Source organism: Emiliania huxleyi, assembly GCF_000372725.1.
Source record: "Emiliania huxleyi CCMP1516 unplaced genomic scaffold EMIHUscaffold_306, whole genome shotgun sequence".
NCBI classification, from domain to species: domain Eukaryota; phylum Haptophyta; order Isochrysidales; family Noelaerhabdaceae; genus Emiliania; species Emiliania huxleyi.
In genome coordinates, this window is record NW_005199722.1 from 43,448 (window position 1) to 60,566 (window position 17,119).

Below are 17,119 nucleotides of genomic sequence, written 5' to 3' on the forward strand. Positions count from 1 at the left end.
AGAGCGTTGTAGGGCGCGATTTTGCTGTAGAGTTTGTTGTAGAGGCTCTACAACCAACCCGCCGGGAAGGCAGTGACTCAAAGAGGTCGAGTCGCACTAATGGGATGTCTCCGAGCTTACTAGAGCTCTGATGGACGGCCCTGACTATCCCTGACACACACAGAGTCACTCTGATGGCACACAACACCCCATAACTGCGTCATCACCAGCCTGCCATGCGTCGCCGGTGCCGCATTCATCGCAGTGCTTCTTTAGCAGGCGGTGGACTGTCGGCGGCGAGGACGGTCGCATTTGCGCAAGGCGAGGCGAGCATTCAGACGCGTTGCATGCGCCATGACTCGCGCCAGCGCGTGCGGGAGCTCCTGGCTGAGCGTTGAGTCCAGGCGAGTTGCGCTGGCCACTATCGCTACGCCGAGCCGAGCTGACGCGCCGAGGCGCCGGCCAGTCGCAGCCGTGAGGCATGCCACAGCAGCAGAGGCACCTCCCAGGCATGCCACAGCAGCAGAGGCACCTCCCACCCATTGGGCGGGCAGACAGAAGGCCAGGGCAGCACTGGCGAGTGCAACGCGCCTCATGTCGGAGAGCGACCGTGCCTCGTTCGCCGCTCATCATGTAGAGTTTGTTGTGATCTGTGGTCTGTGAGGGTCCGCCCGCAGGCGCATTTTGTATACCGAGGCGGTGCCCGGTGCCGAACCTGTCGGACCTTAAGACAGCGTTGTAGATCCCTGGGCGAGGGTGGTGGAGAGGGCGGTCCGGCCGGCGGCGGAGCAACCACCTCCTCCCGGCGTGCCGGGAGGCAGGATGTCATCCCCCGTGATGTAGAGTTTGTTGTAGAGATTTCACGTTGTAGAGCGCCTCTACATCGCTCTACAACGCACGCAGTTCGTCCCACGGCGGATGTAGAGCTCTACAGCTCTACAGCGCTCTACAGCGCTCCATCCAGAGCGCTCTACATCTCTATCTACAGCTCTGAAGCGCTCACACTCACATCCTCTACACCCTCCCTCAGCTGTCTGTATTCTGATAAATTGCCGTTCTTAGGTTTAGGCGGCTCCGGTGGCTTGCCTGTCTTATTAGTGCTAGCAGGCGCCAGTCCGCACCTGTCTCCTGTCACCTGTGTGAGGCTAGCACGCGTGTGTTAGTGCTAGCACGCGCCAGTCCGCACTTACGGCACTTGGAGCACTTGGAGTGCAGTCATTAGCCTCACATCCAGGGCCGGGGAGCTAAGAAGCGCACCCAGCGGGCCGGATGATCGGGATCGTTACTAGAGCGCGCCGCCCGCAAATTCTTTCCTCGCTACCCAACGCGGCCAAAGGATATCCACCTCGAGAATGTCGAGAGAATTCTTTCGGCTTGTATCTTAAGAATTCTTTCGTCGTCGCCGGCAAGACACGTCCAGCTGTGGGCGCGCTGTCAGAGCACTACACGAACATGCGACACCTCCACCGTGCCTTCGCTCGCGCCCGCTCCACCCTCGCCTCGACGCCGCTGGACAAGCCGCTCGAGAAGCCAATCTTCTTCGACATGTGCCACAGCAACAATGCGGCACGTGTGCGGCTTTGGATGGCACTCAAGCGCCCGGGCGGGATGGGCCACGCGATCGAGAGCCGGATGCTCACCTACCCCGACCTGAAGAAGGCTGACTTTGCGGCTGTCAACCCGCTCAAGAAGGTGGCGTGTCCTCCCCGCCGCACGCCGTCTGTCTCCCGAACGCACACCGCCCTTCGCCGCACGTTTCTCCAAGGTGCCTGCGCTCATCCTGCCCGACGGAGCGCCCGTGTTCGAGTCCAACGTCATCCTCTCTTTTCTCGAGGACAAGTACGGCGACGCCGGCCCGAGACTCACGCCGCGCACGCCCGAGGGCCGGGCGGCGATGGAGCTGCTCTGCCGAGTGCACGACCTGTACATCGCGAGCCCAAACACGACCGCGCCCGGCTTCTCGCACTCGCAGGGCGCCATGTACCTCTCCTACGGCTGGCACGGGCCCGAGCGGGGCATGGACCTGCCCACGCGCGCCGCCAAGATTGCCGAGATCTGGAGGCGGCTCTGCCGCTCGAGAGACGGAGCACAGGCGCAGTCATGCGTGACGGCGTCGGTTGTGAACAGGCAGCTCTGCTGGCTCGAGGCGGAGCTCGAGGCGAGCGACCGGCGGCGGGCGATGGTGTCGCGGCTGCACCTCGACAAGTTCACGCGGGACCCAGACGCCGCCGGCGGGCCTCACTTGCTGGGCCAGGCGCGCCGCGTCCTCTGCACCCGAGTGTGCACACCCACGCGCAGAGAGCCGTCGACCTCACCCTCTCCCTTGCCGCCCTCGCCCTCAGCTCACTCTCGCAGACCTGACTTGGTTCCCCACCTGTGTCTTCATGGAGGCGCGCGCCGCTCGCTTGCCCCGCCCTCCTTCCGCCAGCCGGGCTCACCGCCCCCTCGCCGGCGCAAGCTCTCAGCTCTCCCTTGCCTCACCGCCGCGCCAGTTCATGCTGCCTCGCTTCTTCGGCTGGCCGCAGCTGTTCGACCCCGCCGCCGCCGACCCGGCGCCGACGCCTTTCCCGCGCCTCGCGGCGTGGTACTCTGCGATGCGGGCCGAGCCCGCCGTCGAGGCGGTCCGCGCCGAGATCTGGGCCTATTGGGAGGAGATGGAGGCGGCGGGCCAGTTCAAGCCCATCGTGGACGAGATCGCGGCCAGCGCGGACCCCACGCTCAAGCTCACCTACGGGGTGCGGCCCGCAGCACTCTGCGCCCCGACGCGCTGCGACCCATAGACGCACCACGCACACGCGCGCCCGCCCGCCCGCCCTCTCGGACTCGCAGGTGCCGCAGGCCGTGCAACTCAACTACCAGCAGCCGCCGCCCGCCGGCAAGGGTACCGGCAGGTACATCAACCAGCCCGACTTGGGGGACGTCGTGGACGAGCATGTCGCCGCAGAGGTGGCGCGACGAGAAGGAGGGAGAGAGGGAGGTGGCTGGGTGGCAGGGGCGGAGGCAGGGGCGGAGAGGGGAGGAGGGAGAGGGAGGAGAGAGAGAGGAGTGGAGAGAGAGAGAGAGAGAGGAGAGAGCGCGCGGCGACGAGCGGGTGCGCCGTCGGGGCACCGACGCGGTCCCCGCCTCCTCGCAGGTGACGATGCGCGACGCGCGCGAGCTGCACCCGCCCGCTTCGCTCGACGCGCTCGGCTTCGCGCTGCAGTCGTGGCCGACGAAGTGCGACGACTTCGAGGACGACGACGCGGTGGTGGCGACGTACTACGGCGAGATGATGGACCTGGTCAAGGCCGCGTCGGGCGCCGAGCGCGTGTTCATCTTCGACCACACCGTGCGAGAGAGCGGAAACACAAACCTCAACGCGGCGGCGGGCGGCTCGGCGGCGCCGGTGCCGCGCGTGCACTGCGACTACACGGCGTCGGGGGCGCCGCGGCGGCTGCAGCAGCTGGGCGCCGAGGGTATCTACTCGCGGCTGCGGGGGCGGGTGCTCACGTGCGGCAGCGCCGAGGCCGGCCCTGTGTAGGAGGGGCAGTCGGATTGAGTGTCGGTGTGGCCGGGTCCTGTAGGCCGGAGGACGTGGAGGAGCTCGCTGCGGGCCGCTTCGCCTTCATCAACGTGTGGCGCTCGATCGACGACTCGCACCCGGTGATGCAGCAGCCGCTCGCCGTCTGCGACGAGAAGTCTGTCGCGGAGGAGGACCGCTTCACCTACGAGCTGCGCTTCCCCGACCGGACGGGAGAGAACTACTCTCTTCGCCACTCGCGCGCGCACCGGTGGTACTACTTCCCGCGGCAGACCAAGGACGAGTGCCTCGTCTTCAAGGTGTACGACAAGCGGGAAGACGGGCCTCGCTTCGTCTTCCACACCGCCTTCTCCGACCCGAGCTCGCCGGCGGACGCGCCCCCGCGTCGCTCGATCGAGGTGCGCGCGATCGCCTTCTTCGACCCGCCCGAGCTCGAGGAGCCCGTCGATGCGATGCGGACAGCCCAGGGGGAGCCGTTTGCGGGGCGGTGACTGCCAGCAGACGATGCCAGTAGCACGGCGCGCCGCCCCTCCTGCGCGCTGCTGCGAGGCCGAGGGGGCCGATGTGTCCACACTCCAGGCGGACCGCGCGCGCATTTGATTGTACTCTCAGAACCATGATCCATGTGTGTATCGGTCGGTATGTTGTATTGTTTTTTCTCTGTGTCGCATACTGTAACACATCTCTCCCACACCGCCGCCCCCACCCCCCAGCGGCTGCCTCTACGGTACTAGTGGCTCTACACGTCGTACACGCCCCGTGTTGACCCCCGACCTCCACAGAGGCAGAGCACCTGCGAGACGTGCAACGTCTACGACGACGCGATCCCAATGTCACGAGGCTCCGCGGCGTGACCTCAGCTTCGTGTTGCCGAAGGACGCCTCGTAGGACGAGTACAGTGAGAGCCTGCCCGTCTGCAGCGCCAGGAAGCGCGCCGTGGGCTGCTTGACGATGTAGAAGGGCACGAAGCCGGCCGCGCGCAGCGATGTGAGGATGATGCGATACTCATCCCACATGTCGTCGTCGCGAAGCTCGAGGCTGAGGGATAGCTGCCGCACCTGCCGGAGGCTGCCGGAGTTGATTAGGTTCTTGAGCGCCTTCCAGTCCAGAGCCGCGTCGAGGTATAGCCTCAGCAGGTCGACCTTGCTGTGCTTGTTGGACGCCATGATTGTCTTGAGTGTCATCACCGGATAAGACGAATTCTTCTGCTCTTCGCCCGCCACCATCAGACCGTCATAGGTTGCGAGGCCAAGCGGAACTAGTCGGTGCTTGGGGCCAATCTCGCGCGCCGACCCGCAGCAGAAAGGGTCGAAGGACATCACAGTGCAATCGAAGATAGGACTTTGAGTTGAGACGGCGGCAGCGGGGGCTGACCACAGCTCGCCGGGTCTCGTCGCCAGTATGGGCCGCCACGGCTCGCCTGGCTCGTCCGGGCGCGACGATAGGGATTTGTCCAAGCCAAAGTCTCCACCCTGATCAAAAGTGTACACGACACACTTTCCCTCACCGCGCACGAGCCCAGGGCAGTAGGCAGCCGGCGCGCGTTCGTTTGGCGTTGAGCTGGGAACCGCTGTGATGTTTGGACAGATGCGCGAGATGGGGCCGGTTTGGGTCTTGTTAGCAAACATCCTCATCACCCCGATCTTGCACTTCTTGCAGCCTTCGTGAGCCCTCCCCTTTGCACCGGCCGTGTCGGGGAGCACTGCCAGTCCGCTGAGGACGAGCACGGTCGCCGTCGTGGCACGCATGGCACAGCTGGTGATTATGGACGTGGACGGACGAGTCTCGCGGAAGCTCGCGCCCTCCGCCCAGCGCCGTCGCGTCTCATCGCATGGCTCCTCGCCGTTTCGAGATGGACAGTGCTTCCGGTGGCAAGTTCTGGGAGATTGAGGCGGAGGGGAAGAGAACGACGGTGCGATACGGCGCCCTCTCAGCGTCTCGCGCCCGCGTGCACAAGAAAGAGCATGCGTCCAAGGCCGAGGCGCTTGAGTTTGCTGCGGACCAGATTCGGAGCAAGGAGCGAAAGGGGTACGCTGAAGTCAAGCCTGCGCCAAATGTCAGTCCGCAGAAGAGCTCACCAGAGAAGAAGCGGCGCTCCTCGCCCGCCGTCGAGCCTGCCACGGCCAAGAGGAAGAAGACTCCGGCTCCATCGGGCGCGGTCATCTCTGACTGCACCTTTCTGCTCACGGGAACTCTCTCGGTCAAGCGGAGCGAGGTGGAGGCAGAGATCTGTCGCCACGGCGGTCACATTGGCACCATCTCAAAAGCTACGCACCTGCTTTGTGGCGAGGATGGCTATGGGACGAAGAAGCACCAGGAGGCAGAGAAGAGGGGTCTGCCAGTCGTGACAGAAGAATGGGTGCGAAGCCTGTTCTCTGGCGGCGGCAGTGGCGCTGGCTGCAGTGGCAGTCGCGCAGGCCGCGGCAGTGGTGGTGGCGCAAGCGGTAAATGCAGCTGCGGCAACGTCCTCACCGCCGACAGCAAATTTTGCAGTCGGTGCGGCAAGGAGGCGCCAGAGCAGCCCGCAACCTGCAGCTGCGGAAACCTCCTCACCGCTGACGCCAACTATTGCAGCCGGTGCGGCAAAAAGGTGGCAGCTACCGAGGGCCCTCCTGCGGCGGACGACCTGTTCAAGCCAGTTCGAGTGGCCCTTGGCGGCGCCGACAACAAGGAGTTGATGGGGTCGGCGACCTACACGCTCGAGGAGGTGGGGCTGAAAGACGGCTCCAAGCTCGAGGTGTTTGCGCGGGCCTGCTGGAAAAAGTACCTCGAGAACGCGTTTTCGAAGCACCGCAACCGCGGAAAAGGCGCGGCCCGAGCACCGCCGTGGCGAGTCCCGTCACAGTCCCTCACAGCGCTCGCTGACCGCCCTGTTTTTCCCTCACTGACGCGCAGCGGGAGATGCATACGGCAGCCTCGGCTACGTCCAGCGCTGCACCGACTCGTTTGAGCTGGCCGCAGGCACCTTCCCCCACAGCAACACCCCCCGACCCCACCCGAAGAAGGTTCTGCAGCCATTCGAGGAACAACTGGATGGGTGTGAGAAGGAGGCGGTCGATGCGTTGCGGAAGGCGTTTGCAAAGACTAGGCCTGACGCGGCGCTGAGCGCCTCGGTGGGCGACGACGAGCAGATCGGCGGCTTCGTCGCGGTTGGGCGGCTTGGCAGCGGGTTTGCGTTTGGGGTCGTCTTTGTGTCCGATTAAGGAGAGGACCTCTTGCGTTCCGGACTGTGAGGCAAGCCCGCTTTAAGCTGTGCGCGCTGCTGAGTTTCCTATCCCCGCGGGTCGTTTTCTGTGAAACCGGCAGCCGCCGACATCCCACCACCTGCGAGTTCCGAGAGTAGCGGCCCCTCGTCCGCCCTCCCGCTCCCAGATCCGGCCAGCACGCACACCTTCCAACCTCGCGCGTTTCCTGAGCGCGACGCACTTAAAGAATGCCGAAACGAAACAGACACGCCAAGGGAGGGAGGGGAGGAAAGAAATGCAGAAAAGAAAGAAAACATCGGTGAGCAGCGCGACGCGATTTTGCTTTCTATTCAGCAGTGAACCGCCGCGTTGATGTCGGCCAACCTTCTTGCGAGCAAGACCATCCCACTGTTGCGACTGCTCGGCGCACTCGCGCTGCTGGTGAGCATACTCGGCGGCTACGGCCTGCTGCTGCACGCAAAGTGGCAGCTGCTTGAGGAGGCGCTCGCTGGCAATACTGCAGGCCACGCGGCGCAGCACCTGCTCTTAATCCCGCTGCTCCCAATCACGGCGGTGGTCGCGATGGCGCTCGTGATCCCGCTCTTTGTTTACGTCGGCAACTACGCCGCCTTCGCGTCGTTGGCCTTGCCCCGCCCCGACCACTACGTGCAGCTCCTCTTCCGTGTCTACCGACAATGGCTCTCCGCGGGAGGCAAGCTCAAGGACAAGGACCTGTGATGAAAGAGGCAGACCCTTGCGGATCGTCGGTCGGTGGCACCTCACACACCTCTCACCTGCTGGAAATGACGCGCCTGAGGCATGACTGCGTTTTCCTTTTTTGTGATTGTCGTGTGGCGCATCGCACCCCCCCGGCCGAGACCGCTCCTGTATCATATTAATATAAGACCGCACGATCTGAGGGCACGCGATCTCTCGCGCCACCCACCTCCCCCTCTCGGCGTCTCTGTGGCATCTCGTGTGCTTTCACCCGGCGGACTCTCTGGGCGGCCTCTTGCCCCCCGCGCTCGCCCCGAGGCTGAGACTGCAGGGGGCTGAAATAAAGTGTCGTTCTCGCCCGCTGGGGGTCGCGACGGGGTCGACCGAGTAGTCGACTCATCCCAGATTGGGCGGGCGGTCGCTCGAGCACTCCTCGTAGCCGGCGAAGGAGGGCGGCGCGCGCGGCTTGGCCGTCAGCGCCCTCAGGCCCTCGAGGTAGTCTGCCGTGGCGTAGCAGTGCGCCTGCGAGTCCGCCTCGCGCCAGAGCGCCGCCTCGAGCCCGCCCTCCTGCCGCGTGCGCAGCGTGCGCACGCAAGAGCGCACCGCCGCCGGCGCCTGCGCCGCCATCTGCGCCGCAACCTCGACCGCCGCCGCCTCGGCGTCCTCGTCGAGCGAGGCGACGAGCCGCTCGCGCAGCGCCTGCTCCCCGCCCACGACCTCGCCCGTCAGCATCTGAGGCCGCAAGCGGAGGACGGCGGGTCACAGAGCGGCGTAGGAGGCAGCGGTGGCGGCGGCGTGGCGAGGAGAGCGCACCATTCTCGCCGCCACCTGCTCGCCCACCGCCAGCGGCAGGAAGTGCGACGTTCCCATGCCGGGATGGATGCCTACGAGCTCCAATGCGGGTGTCTACTACGAGCCGCGTCACGACCGTCGCCACCGGAACAAACCGAGTCCAACAAATGTCACGCCCATTTTGGCGGCGGGTGACGCGACACGCACGTCGCAGGCGAGCGCGAGGCCGAGGCCTGCGCCGATGGCGGGACCGTTGATGGCCGCCACCGTCGGCACTGGCAGCTTCCGCACCGACAGGAAGCGCTCGTAGAACCGCCTCATCACCGCCGTGTTGCGCCACGCCGAGTCCTCAGCGCGGTCGCGCAGGAACTGGAGGTCTCCGCCCGCGCTGAAGGCCTTGCCAGCGCCGGTCACGACGACGGCCCCAATCTCGTCGCACCTGCCGGAGAGCTCGGTGATGGCTTCGGCAAACGCGTCGCCCATCTCCGCCGTCATCGCGTTGAGGCTCGAAGGCCGGCTGAGGCGGAGGATGGCGACGCGGCCGGCCGTCTCGATAAGCACCGGTGGCTGGTCCACCGTCGTTGACAGGCGGCGAATGTGACGTCTTGCGGAAAGGCGGCGAACGAGCATGCTGCTGCTGCTGCTGTTGCCTCCGGTCCACGCGGCTGGCAACTCCGCGACTCGGAGTACGTGTCCTTGGACAACTTGGGGTCATTTCTTTTGCTGGCGGTTGGTTGGTTCTGTTTTTATTTTTTCATATTTTTTTCTTGCCCGATCTCTCCGCAAGGCGCGGGTGCGAGCGGCATGTCCTCTCTCGGCGCCCGCGGCGCCAAGGCGTACAACGGCTCCGCGCCCTCCAACTACGTCGCCGGTCTCGGCCGTGGCGCCACCGGTTTCACCACCCGCTCAGATATCGGCCCAGCGCGCGCCACGGGCGAAGAAACAAACCTGTCCGAGTCGAACTTTGACAAGTTCTCGGGGTACTCCGAGTCGCTCGCGCAGGGCCTCCCCTACGACGACGACGACGAGGTCGCCGACACCGTCTGGTCCGAGGTGGACGCAAAGATGGACGAGCGGCGGCGCACGCGGCGCGAGGACAAGCTGAAGCAGTCGCTCGACAAGTTCCGCGCGGTGCGGCCAAAGCTGCAGCACCAGTTCGGCGACCTGAAGCGCGAGCTGCAGCTCGTCTCGCGCGAGGAGTGGGAGACCCTCCCCGAGCCGGGCGAGCACCGCAAGTCGCGCGCCGCCGAGCGGCGGAACGAGCGGTACATGCCGACGCCCGACACGCTGCTCGAGAAGGCGCGGCTGGAGCAGGAGGTGCACAACTCGCTCGACACGAGGCAGATGATCAACGGCGGGATGGAGACCGTCGTCGGCGGCTCCGCCACACCCTTCCCCGGCTCGGCTGGCTCCGCCACCCCGTTGCCTGGCGGCGCGACGCCGCTGACGGACCTGAAGGCCATCGGAGCGGCGAGGAACTCGGTGCTGTCGGTCAAGCTCGACCAGATGTCGGACTCTGTGTCGGGGCAGACGGTGGTGGACCCGAAGGGCTACCTCACCGACCTCAACTCGGTCAAGGTCTCCACCGAGGCGGAGATTGGCGACATCAAAAAGGACCCCGCCTCTCCGCCCGCGCCCTCCCTCGCCCCCCCCCCCCCCCCCCTTCCCCCGCCTTTTACCCGCAGCCCTCGCCTCGCCTCGCCCCCCCCGCCCACCCACCCCCCCCCGCCCCCTCTCCCACAGGCGCGCCTCCTCCTCAAGTCTGTCACTCAGACCAACCCCGGGCACGGCCCCGGCTGGATCGCCGCCGCGCGGCTCGAAGAGGTCGCCGGCAAGCTCGTCGCCGCGCGGCAGATCATCCGCGAGGGCTGCCGCGCCTGCGCCGCGAACGAGGACGTGTGGCTCGAGGCGGCGCGGCTGCAGACGCCCGAGAACGCCAAGGTCGTCCTCGCCGACGCGATCAAGAAGATCCCCACCTCGGTCAAGATCTGGCTGCAGGCCGCCTCCCTCGAGTCCAACCTGGGCATGCGGCGGCGCGTGCTGCGCAAGGCGCTCGAGGTGGTGCCAAACTCCGTCAAGCTGTGGCAGGCGGCCATCGACCTCGAGCCGCCGGAGGACGCGCGCGTCATGCTCGGCCGCGCCGTCGAGTGCGTGCCGCACGCCGTCGACATGTGGCTCGCCCTCGCGCGGCTCGAGTCGTACCAGAACGCGCGCAAGGTGCTCAACAAGGCGCGCGAGACGATCCCGACTGAGCCGCAGATCTGGATCACGGCCGCGCGGCTCGAGGAGGCCAACGGCAACCTCGAGATCGTGGACAAGATCATCGAGAAGGCGTCCAAGTCGCTCGCGCTGCACTCGGTGCCGCCGCCCCTCGAGCAGCGCCTCTCTGGCTGCCCGATTGCTTGACGGACGCCCTGCAAGCCATCAGGTGCACCTCGAGCGCGAGCAGTGGCTCTCCGAGGCGGAGGCGTGCGAGAAGGGCGCCGCGCCGCGCACGGCACAGGCAATCGTCCGTGAGGCGACGGGCTTTGGCCGCGAGGAGGCGCGGCGAAGCTGAGGACGGCGCCTGCTCACGCCCTTGCCTCGTGTGGGCAGGCGATCGGCCTCGGCGTCGAGGAGGAGGATCGCAAGCGGATGTGGATGGAGGACGCGGACTCTCTCGTCGCGCGCGGCTGCCCCGAGTGCGCGCGCGCCATCTACGCGGTCGCGCTCACCACCTTCCCGACGAAGAAGTCGGTCTGGGTGCGCGCGGCGCAGCACGAAAAGGCGCACGGCACGCGCGAGTCGCTCGACGCGCTGCTGCGGCGCGCGGTGTCGTACTGCCCGCAGGCGCAGGTGCTGTGGCTCATGGGGGCAAAGGAGAAGTGGCAGTCGGGCGACGTCGAGGGGGCGCGCGCCATCCTTAACGAGGCTTTCCGCGCGAACCCGGACTCGGAGCAGGTCTGGCTCGCCGCGCAGAAGCTCGAGTCAGAGAACAGCCAGCCAGAGCGCGCGCGCAAGCTGCTGGCGCGGGCGCGCGAGCGCGCGGGCACCGAGCGCGTGTGGATGAAGTCTGTGACGCTCGAGCGCGACTTGGGCGAGCTGGAGAGCGCCCTCGCGCTGCTCGGCCCGGCGCTCAAGGCGCACCCCCGCTTCTGGAAGCTGCACTTGCTCAAGGCGCAGCTCGAGTCGCGCGCCGGACAGCACGCCGCCGCGCGAGAGACGCTCGCGCGCGCCGTCAAGGTGCGGCGCCCCGGCCGCACCCGCAGCGCCCCCTTGCCCCACAGCGCCCTTGCCCCACAGCGCCTTGCCCCGGCCGCACACAGAGAAGCTTTGGCCGCGAGAGCCGCACCGCGCGACACGCGCAGCTTCGGCCGTGTGCCCCGGCGGCGAGTCTGGCCGAGAGATGGCTGCGAGCCTGGCGTAGAGATGCCGAGGTTCCCTCCGAGGCGTCCCGAGGTTGGTGTCGCCCTCCCCTCCGCCGCAGGTGTGCCCCGATTGCGAGCCTGTCTGGCTGGCGGCGGCGCGGCTCGAGGAGGCGCACGGCGCCGTCTCGAAGGCGCGCTCGCTGCTCGAGGTAGCGCGACTCAAGCGGACGGGCGCGCGGCTGGGTGGCTCGAACAGGGACCGGGGGGCGAGCCTGTGAGCCCTTCTCGGACCCTCCGGGTAGGCGCGCCGCAGCTGTGGCTCGAGGCGGTGCGGCTCGAGCGGCGCGCGGGAAACCGCAAGGCGGCGATGACGCTGATGGCAAAGGCGCTGCAGCAGTGCAAGTCGGCGGGGCTGCTCTGGGCGGAGGCGATTGCGATGGAGCAGCGCGCGCAGCAAAAGACAAAGTCGTCCGACGCGCTCAAGGCAAGCATCGCGCCACCCTCGCCCCCTCTTCGGTGTCAGTGACTCACTAGCGACTGACCGGTGCTTCTCCGATGCCTCCAGGCGTGCGACAACGACGCGCACGTCATCCTCGCCGTCTCGCGCCTCTTCTGGCGCGGCCGCAGGGAGGGAAGGGGCCGGGCGAGGCGCCTCTCTGCTCACGCGGCCCCGCCGTGGCTTCAGGCGCGACCGCAAGGAGGAGAAGGCGCGATCGTGGTGCAACCGCGCGGTCACCCTCGACCCGGACTTGGGCGACGCGTGGGGAAACTACTATGCCTTCGAGCTGCAGCACGGCGCGCCCGCGCAGCACGAATGTGTGGGGATGCTGGGAGCCGTCGCGGAGCCGCCTCTGGACCTTCCCATAGGCACGCCCGAGCAGCAGGAGGAGGTGCTGCGCCGCTGCGTCGCCGCCGACCCGCACCACGGCGACGAGTGGACGCGCGTCGCAAAGGACGACCAGAGCTCGCTCGGCTGGTCGGCGGAGCAGCTCCTCCAAAAGGTGGCCGAGAACATGGCGCTCGGGCGGTGGACGGGCGAGGCGCTCGACAAGATGGCGGCGAGCTCGAGCGGCGCGAGCTAGGCGCGGCGGTCGGAGCCGCCCCGCTCTCGCGACTCGACATGTCGCGGGGAGACGAGGAACTAACAGTAGCGCTGCGGAGCCTGCTCCAATCTCGGTGTGTTCCTCGCTGGCTGTCGGAGAGACGGAGTGCTCCGCGACGCTCTCTCTGTGTTGACTGTTGTGCGCCTCCCCGCAGCCGCACACGCTGGTCGCTGCGGGCTTGCGATTTACTGGGCTGGGTTTTTAGGCATTGTGGGGTTGGCACTCCCATCGACCCTCATGACCTCCTGCGGTCTCTGAGATGGACACCAGTGGGTGTGGGACCACAGTCAGGATACACTCGAAGGCTGGGTAAGCAGTAGAGGTCGATACTCGACGCGTCCCACATGGTCTGTGTCGCTGTCGGCACGCTGTCGACAGGACGTCGAGCGACACCGGTGGCAGTGCCACCCAGGAGTGGTCGGGCGGTTGCCCGTCATGAGAGAGCCACCATGTGATCCGTATGATGATTCCTGACAACCGCCTCAGTCAACTTTCGTCACAGTTCCCGCTCTGAGAGGAGCTGCGGGTCAGCTCGACAGCTGGAGCTGTGTCGCCGGCGTGCGGCGGCCTGCCTCCAGAGGTGCCTCTAGGTGGACATTTTTTGGTCACCGTGAGAGAACGCGTTCGAATTTTCACTCCGGAACTTCAACTCTGCACGCGCACCGGCCAGGGCTACAATAGTGCCAGTGAGGCGGAGGCGCGAGTCGGAAGGCCGCGACCGTCAAGTGTTTTCGACATTTTCCTACAATCGCTGTGAACCCAGCCACGTAGGGCTAACACAGAGGCGAGTAAAAAGCAGAACACAGATCCGCAGCGCCGCACACCCCCGGCGAGAATGGATACAGGGAGGCATAGCGCATACCAAGCATGCAGCCGACGCAACGCAAGAACGAAGAAGACGAGTCAGACAAGGAAGACGAGAGAGCATGAGGCTGGAATCTAAGCCAAGAGGAGCGTACAGCACCACAGGGAGGGCGGGGGCGGGCAGGGGGCGGGTACGGAGGGGGGAGGGGGTAGAAAGTTCAATTCAGCCAGGCGGCCGAGCAGTACTCTCACTGCGCTCGTGGGCGCTCTATTGTCCGCCCTTCATGCGCGCCTCAAAGGCGGCAGTGATCTCGGCGTTGCGGGCAGACTGCGCGGCGCGCTTGGCCTCATTCTTCCGGCGGTTCTCCTGCGGGCGCGGGCAGGGGGGGGGTGGGGGGATGGGGGGGTGGGGGGGGTGGGGGGGAGGGGGGTGGGGGGAGGGGGGTGCCAAAGGAGGAGGGAAAGGGGAAGGGGGGCGCCGGCGGGGCGCGCGCGAGGGGGGTTGGCAGGAGCGGTGGGGGCGGCGGCGCGGCGGCGCGCGCGAAGGGACGACCGCGCGGATAGTCGGGCGGGGAGAGAGAGAGAGGGGCAGAGGGGCGGGCAAGCGCGCCTCAATCATCTTCATGACGTCGTCAAAGCCTCCGTCCGCCGCAGGCGCCGCTGCGCTCGCCGCGGCCGCCGCATTGAGCTTTTCGCTGTCGCCAGCCTCGCGCTTCGCCTGCTCGTCCTTCTCCATCTGCGTCTCCAGCCACGCCTGCGGTCCGCAGCGCGTTCCGGTTTTGCGGCGCCCGCGCGCGGGGGAGAAGCAGGGGAAGGGGGAGGGCGAGGGAGCGCGCGGCGCGCCTGCTCCTCGTCCGTGGGCGGCTGCTCCGCTCTTTGCTGCGGCGGATGCTGCGGCACGGGCTGCTGGCCGGGAGGCAGGTACGGTGACGCGCCGCCGTTCATGGGTTGCTGGTAGCCGTTGCCGCCGTACATGCCGGGGACGAACTCTCCCGCGCCCGGATGCATGCCGCCATAGGGCGCGCCGCCGTAGGGCATGCCGTACCCTTGCTGTCCGGGCTGCCCGTACATACTGCGGCGGATCGGGGCCTTGCACACCGAGCCGAGTGAGTGAGCACAACTCAAGCCCTCGACGACAAGAAACGCGAGGTCCGCTCGCTCTGCAGGCACCGATGGTCCCCCCGGGGGGCTCACTTGAAAATCGGTGCGATTATTCTCTTCGCAAATGCTGAGGACGACGACCTGCTCGCACACACTGGGCACGGGACTGGCGCGCACTGGCCAGGCACTGGCACTTCCGCGCCGTTTGGACGTCCCGCCCGTGCGCGCCCCCCTCTTTTGCCGTGTTGGGTTGGGGCGCAAGAGGCAAGTTGGGCCTGCCACCCCCCTCGGCCGAGCTGCTCTTCTTTATCTTTCTTTCATGTTCTATCTAAAGGCTGTCAAAGGAAGCACTCCCTCTTGGGACTTGGCTCTTGCGTCCCCCCTTCGAACGTACTTACTCGATCGAGTAGCTAAATGATTCAAGATTCAGGTTTCAGACAGACCTCAGTTCAGAGAGACCCGGACTCCGCGGCCTCGCGGCCAGGTGTGGACTGCTGACAGGGTTTGCGATGAGGATCTTCGGACTATTTGGCTTACCTTTTACTTACGTACATTCCCGGACGGATGACAGGGTTTGTTAGCGATGAGGAGCAACCCGCGAAGGGTTTCTCGGAGGTTAGTGCACCTCACCAACCGATTTTGGGGTTGGTTTGGCGAGCCTCGTTATGAGCGCGTGGCTCGTCGGCGTCTAACACTCGGACCCAGCTTCAGACACTTCACTCCGCACACCCACAACTTGTCATAGAACCGAAGCGTAACGGTGATCAGCAGCCCCCTGCGCCCGCGCCGGCCCCGCTGCCACATCCCAGCTCTGCGTGCCCCTCGGGCGGTCGCCGCCGGGGATGCGGCCGGTGCGCAAGGGCCACATCGGCAGGACCAACAAGTGGGGGCGGCTCGGCCGTGCTGAGGACGATCCCGCCTCGCGGGCGGCAGAGGACGACCGCTTTGCCCCGATCATCCCTCCGCGCGCAAGCCCGAGGCAGCGCGCGGAGGTCGCCAGGCGGCTTCGCCCGGCCACCGCGCCGCGATTGCACGCGCGGCAGCCCAACCCACTCGCCCAGGTGGACCCGGCGCCGCTGACGGCGCGGAGGCGGCAGCCGCGGCCGTGGGAGCCGCCCGCCGCACCAGCAAAGGCCGCGTTGCCAGAGGCGGCGCAGCGGGCGCTTATCAAGGCGTGCCCGCCGCTGGTGACCTGGTACGACCCCGACAAGGTCCTGTCGCAGGTCTTCCGCGCTTGGGACACGGACGGCTCGGGGACCCTCTCAAAGCGAGAGATTGATGTCGCTCTCGGGCAACTCGGGGTGGCAGACTCCGCCTCGATCGACGCGCTGTACAGGTCGGTTGACAAGGACAACTCGGGCGAGATCGACTACCGCGAGTTTGCCGCACACATCGCGCAGGGGATGACCAACCCGGAGGACATCAAGGGTGGAGGCATCGTGCCCGAGTTGCGGAGGGCGTTGGACTCGGTCGAGGCGCAAGGTGGTGTCGGGGCGGGGGACGCGCAGGCGGCCGAGCCACCGCTCACGCAGGCAGAGCAGGCCATCCACAATCGCGTTCAGCGCGCGGCGGCCGCCCGGCTGGAGCGAAATCGCGTCGAGGCCGAGCGAGGCTCGTGGAGGGACGCCAAGCCCGCAGAGGCGCAGGCCAAGCCGTCGCCCTCCCCGCGACCGAGCGCACGCAGCGCGCGGAGCGGGCCGGGCTACCGCATCGAGCCGGTCCCGGTGCCACCACCCGCCACCGCTGCCTCGCACCCGCCCCCGGCCGCCGGCGTCCCTCGCGGGCGCGGGCACAGGGAGGGCGCCCGTGAGGCGCTCTACCCGGCGCCTGGGACGCCGTCGCACGCGAGCGAGGCGGAGCGGCTTCAGCGCGTGTCGGCCTCTCGCGAGCACGCGCCCTGGCAGGCCGCCGACGCCGCGCGCACCAGGGCTCGGCGGGAGGCCAAGCTCGCAACGATGCGGGCGGCGGCGGAGGGAGTCTATCAGCGCAACGTCGTCACGCGTTGCGCCCTCGACGACCAGCGCCACGAGGCCAACATCGAGACGAAACTGCAGTCGTACGAGCGCTACGTTAAGGCCCTCGCCGTCGAGAACCGGCGCTTCCTCATCTTTTAGCTGGCGGGCCGCGGCGCTTCAGTTTTTTACGCAGACGAGAGGCCAGCGCAGCAGTACACAGCTCTCTCAACTGGCCAGTGGACACCACTGCATATGGTCCCAGAGCACATATTCGTGTCACGTGTGCCGACAAGCGACAACCGACATGAGACACACACGCACAGAGTGGTGGCGCATGAATGAGACAGGCGCTCTGTGTGGACTGTGCGGAACAGGATCAGGAGTCAAAAAACTCTATGCGTGTAAACACCAATGTATGTTCTATGCGGTATCTGAGAGCTGAGTAAGTGAGTATCTCCGGACTCCGGTTCTCCGCCGTGTGAACGTTGGGAAGAGGCACGAGGAGGGCGGCGACCTCAACCGACTATATGGAGGACCAGTCGCCAGACGACGCAGGGCAGACGACGGGGGGGAGAATTGGGGCAGACGCGCAGGGCGAGACGAGGGAAGGAGCAGG

General features: G+C 66.8%; 6 protein-coding genes across 6 annotated transcripts; 5 read left to right on the forward strand and 1 right to left on the reverse strand.

Annotated features, from left to right (window-relative positions):
* The first annotated feature begins 3,014 nt into the window (after window positions 1-3,014).
* On the forward strand, window positions 3,015-4,175 carry EMIHUDRAFT_368369 (hypothetical protein). The gene is made up of 2 exons (XM_005774828.1): window positions 3,015-3,468; window positions 3,543-4,175. Exons 1-2 carry the CDS (start codon window positions 3,119-3,121, stop codon window positions 3,988-3,990), a joined length of 798 nt encoding a protein of 265 aa, XP_005774885.1. The 5' UTR covers window positions 3,015-3,118; the 3' UTR covers window positions 3,991-4,175.
* Window positions 4,176-5,330: 1,155 nt separating this feature from the next.
* On the forward strand, window positions 5,331-6,702 carry EMIHUDRAFT_240320 (hypothetical protein; the record flags this gene model as incomplete). Its single annotated transcript, XM_005774829.1, has 3 exons — window positions 5,331-5,858; window positions 6,006-6,343; window positions 6,414-6,702. The coding sequence occupies 3 exons, from the start codon at window positions 5,331-5,333 to the stop codon at window positions 6,700-6,702; spliced, it is 1,155 nt and encodes a 384-aa protein (XP_005774886.1).
* Window positions 6,703-7,056: 354 nt separating this feature from the next.
* EMIHUDRAFT_240321 (hypothetical protein) lies at window positions 7,057-7,422 on the forward strand (the record flags this gene model as incomplete). Its single annotated transcript, XM_005774830.1, has 1 exon — window positions 7,057-7,422. The coding sequence occupies one exon, from the start codon at window positions 7,057-7,059 to the stop codon at window positions 7,420-7,422; it is 366 nt and encodes a 121-aa protein (XP_005774887.1).
* A 143-nt stretch (window positions 7,423-7,565) lies between these two features.
* Window positions 7,566-8,865, reverse strand: ECH16 (putative enoyl-CoA hydratase/isomerase). The gene is made up of 3 exons (XM_005774831.1): window positions 8,349-8,865; window positions 8,215-8,285; window positions 7,566-8,133 (listed from the first exon to the last, which is right to left on the reverse strand). Exons 1-3 carry the CDS (start codon window positions 8,821-8,823, stop codon window positions 7,798-7,800), a joined length of 882 nt encoding a protein of 293 aa, XP_005774888.1. The 5' UTR covers window positions 8,824-8,865; the 3' UTR covers window positions 7,566-7,797.
* A 108-nt stretch (window positions 8,866-8,973) lies between these two features.
* Window positions 8,974-14,547, forward strand: EMIHUDRAFT_419034 (hypothetical protein). The gene is made up of 12 exons (XM_005774832.1): window positions 8,974-9,807; window positions 9,937-10,551; window positions 10,622-10,711; window positions 10,789-11,415; window positions 11,660-11,783; window positions 11,843-12,024; window positions 12,106-12,155; window positions 12,226-12,335; window positions 12,408-12,831; window positions 13,414-13,814; window positions 14,058-14,201; window positions 14,291-14,547. The coding sequence occupies exons 1-9, from the start codon at window positions 8,998-9,000 to the stop codon at window positions 12,620-12,622; spliced, it is 2,823 nt and encodes a 940-aa protein (XP_005774889.1). The 5' UTR covers window positions 8,974-8,997; the 3' UTR covers window positions 12,623-12,831; window positions 13,414-13,814; window positions 14,058-14,201; window positions 14,291-14,547.
* Window positions 14,548-15,390: 843 nt separating this feature from the next.
* On the forward strand, window positions 15,391-16,662 carry EMIHUDRAFT_116739 (hypothetical protein; the record flags this gene model as incomplete). The annotated part of the gene is made up of 1 exon (XM_005774833.1): window positions 15,391-16,662. The coding sequence occupies one exon, from the start codon at window positions 15,391-15,393 to the stop codon at window positions 16,660-16,662; it is 1,272 nt and encodes a 423-aa protein (XP_005774890.1).
* Window positions 16,663-17,119: the final 457 nt, after the last annotated feature.

Bases quoted from the DNA above. Each gene is read 5' to 3' on its own strand.
- EMIHUDRAFT_419034 (XM_005774832.1), top strand. From the start codon at position 8,998: ATGTCCTCTCTCGGCGCCCGCGGCGCCAAGGCGTACAACGGCTCCGCG. The intron at 10,712-10,788 runs GCGACGGGCTTT...TCGTGTGGGCAG, and splicing joins CACAGGCAATCGTCCGTGAG to GCGATCGGCCTCGGCGTCGA. The intron at 12,025-12,105 runs GCAAGCATCGCG...CGATGCCTCCAG, and splicing joins AGTCGTCCGACGCGCTCAAG to GCGTGCGACAACGACGCGCA.
- EMIHUDRAFT_368369 (XM_005774828.1), top strand. From the start codon at position 3,119: ATGCGCGACGCGCGCGAGCTGCACCCGCCCGCTTCGCTCGACGCGCTC. The intron at 3,469-3,542 runs GTGCGGCAGCGC...CGGGTCCTGTAG, and splicing joins CTGCGGGGGCGGGTGCTCAC to GCCGGAGGACGTGGAGGAGC.
- ECH16 (XM_005774831.1), bottom strand. From the start codon at position 8,823: ATGCTCGTTCGCCGCCTTTCCGCAAGACGTCACATTCGCCGCCTGTCA. The intron at 8,286-8,348 runs GTTTGTTCCGGT...TGGAGCTCGTAG, and splicing joins CGTGACATTTGTTGGACTCG to GCATCCATCCCGGCATGGGA. The intron at 8,134-8,214 runs GTGCGCTCTCCT...TTGCGGCCTCAG, and splicing joins AGCAGGTGGCGGCGAGAATG to ATGCTGACGGGCGAGGTCGT.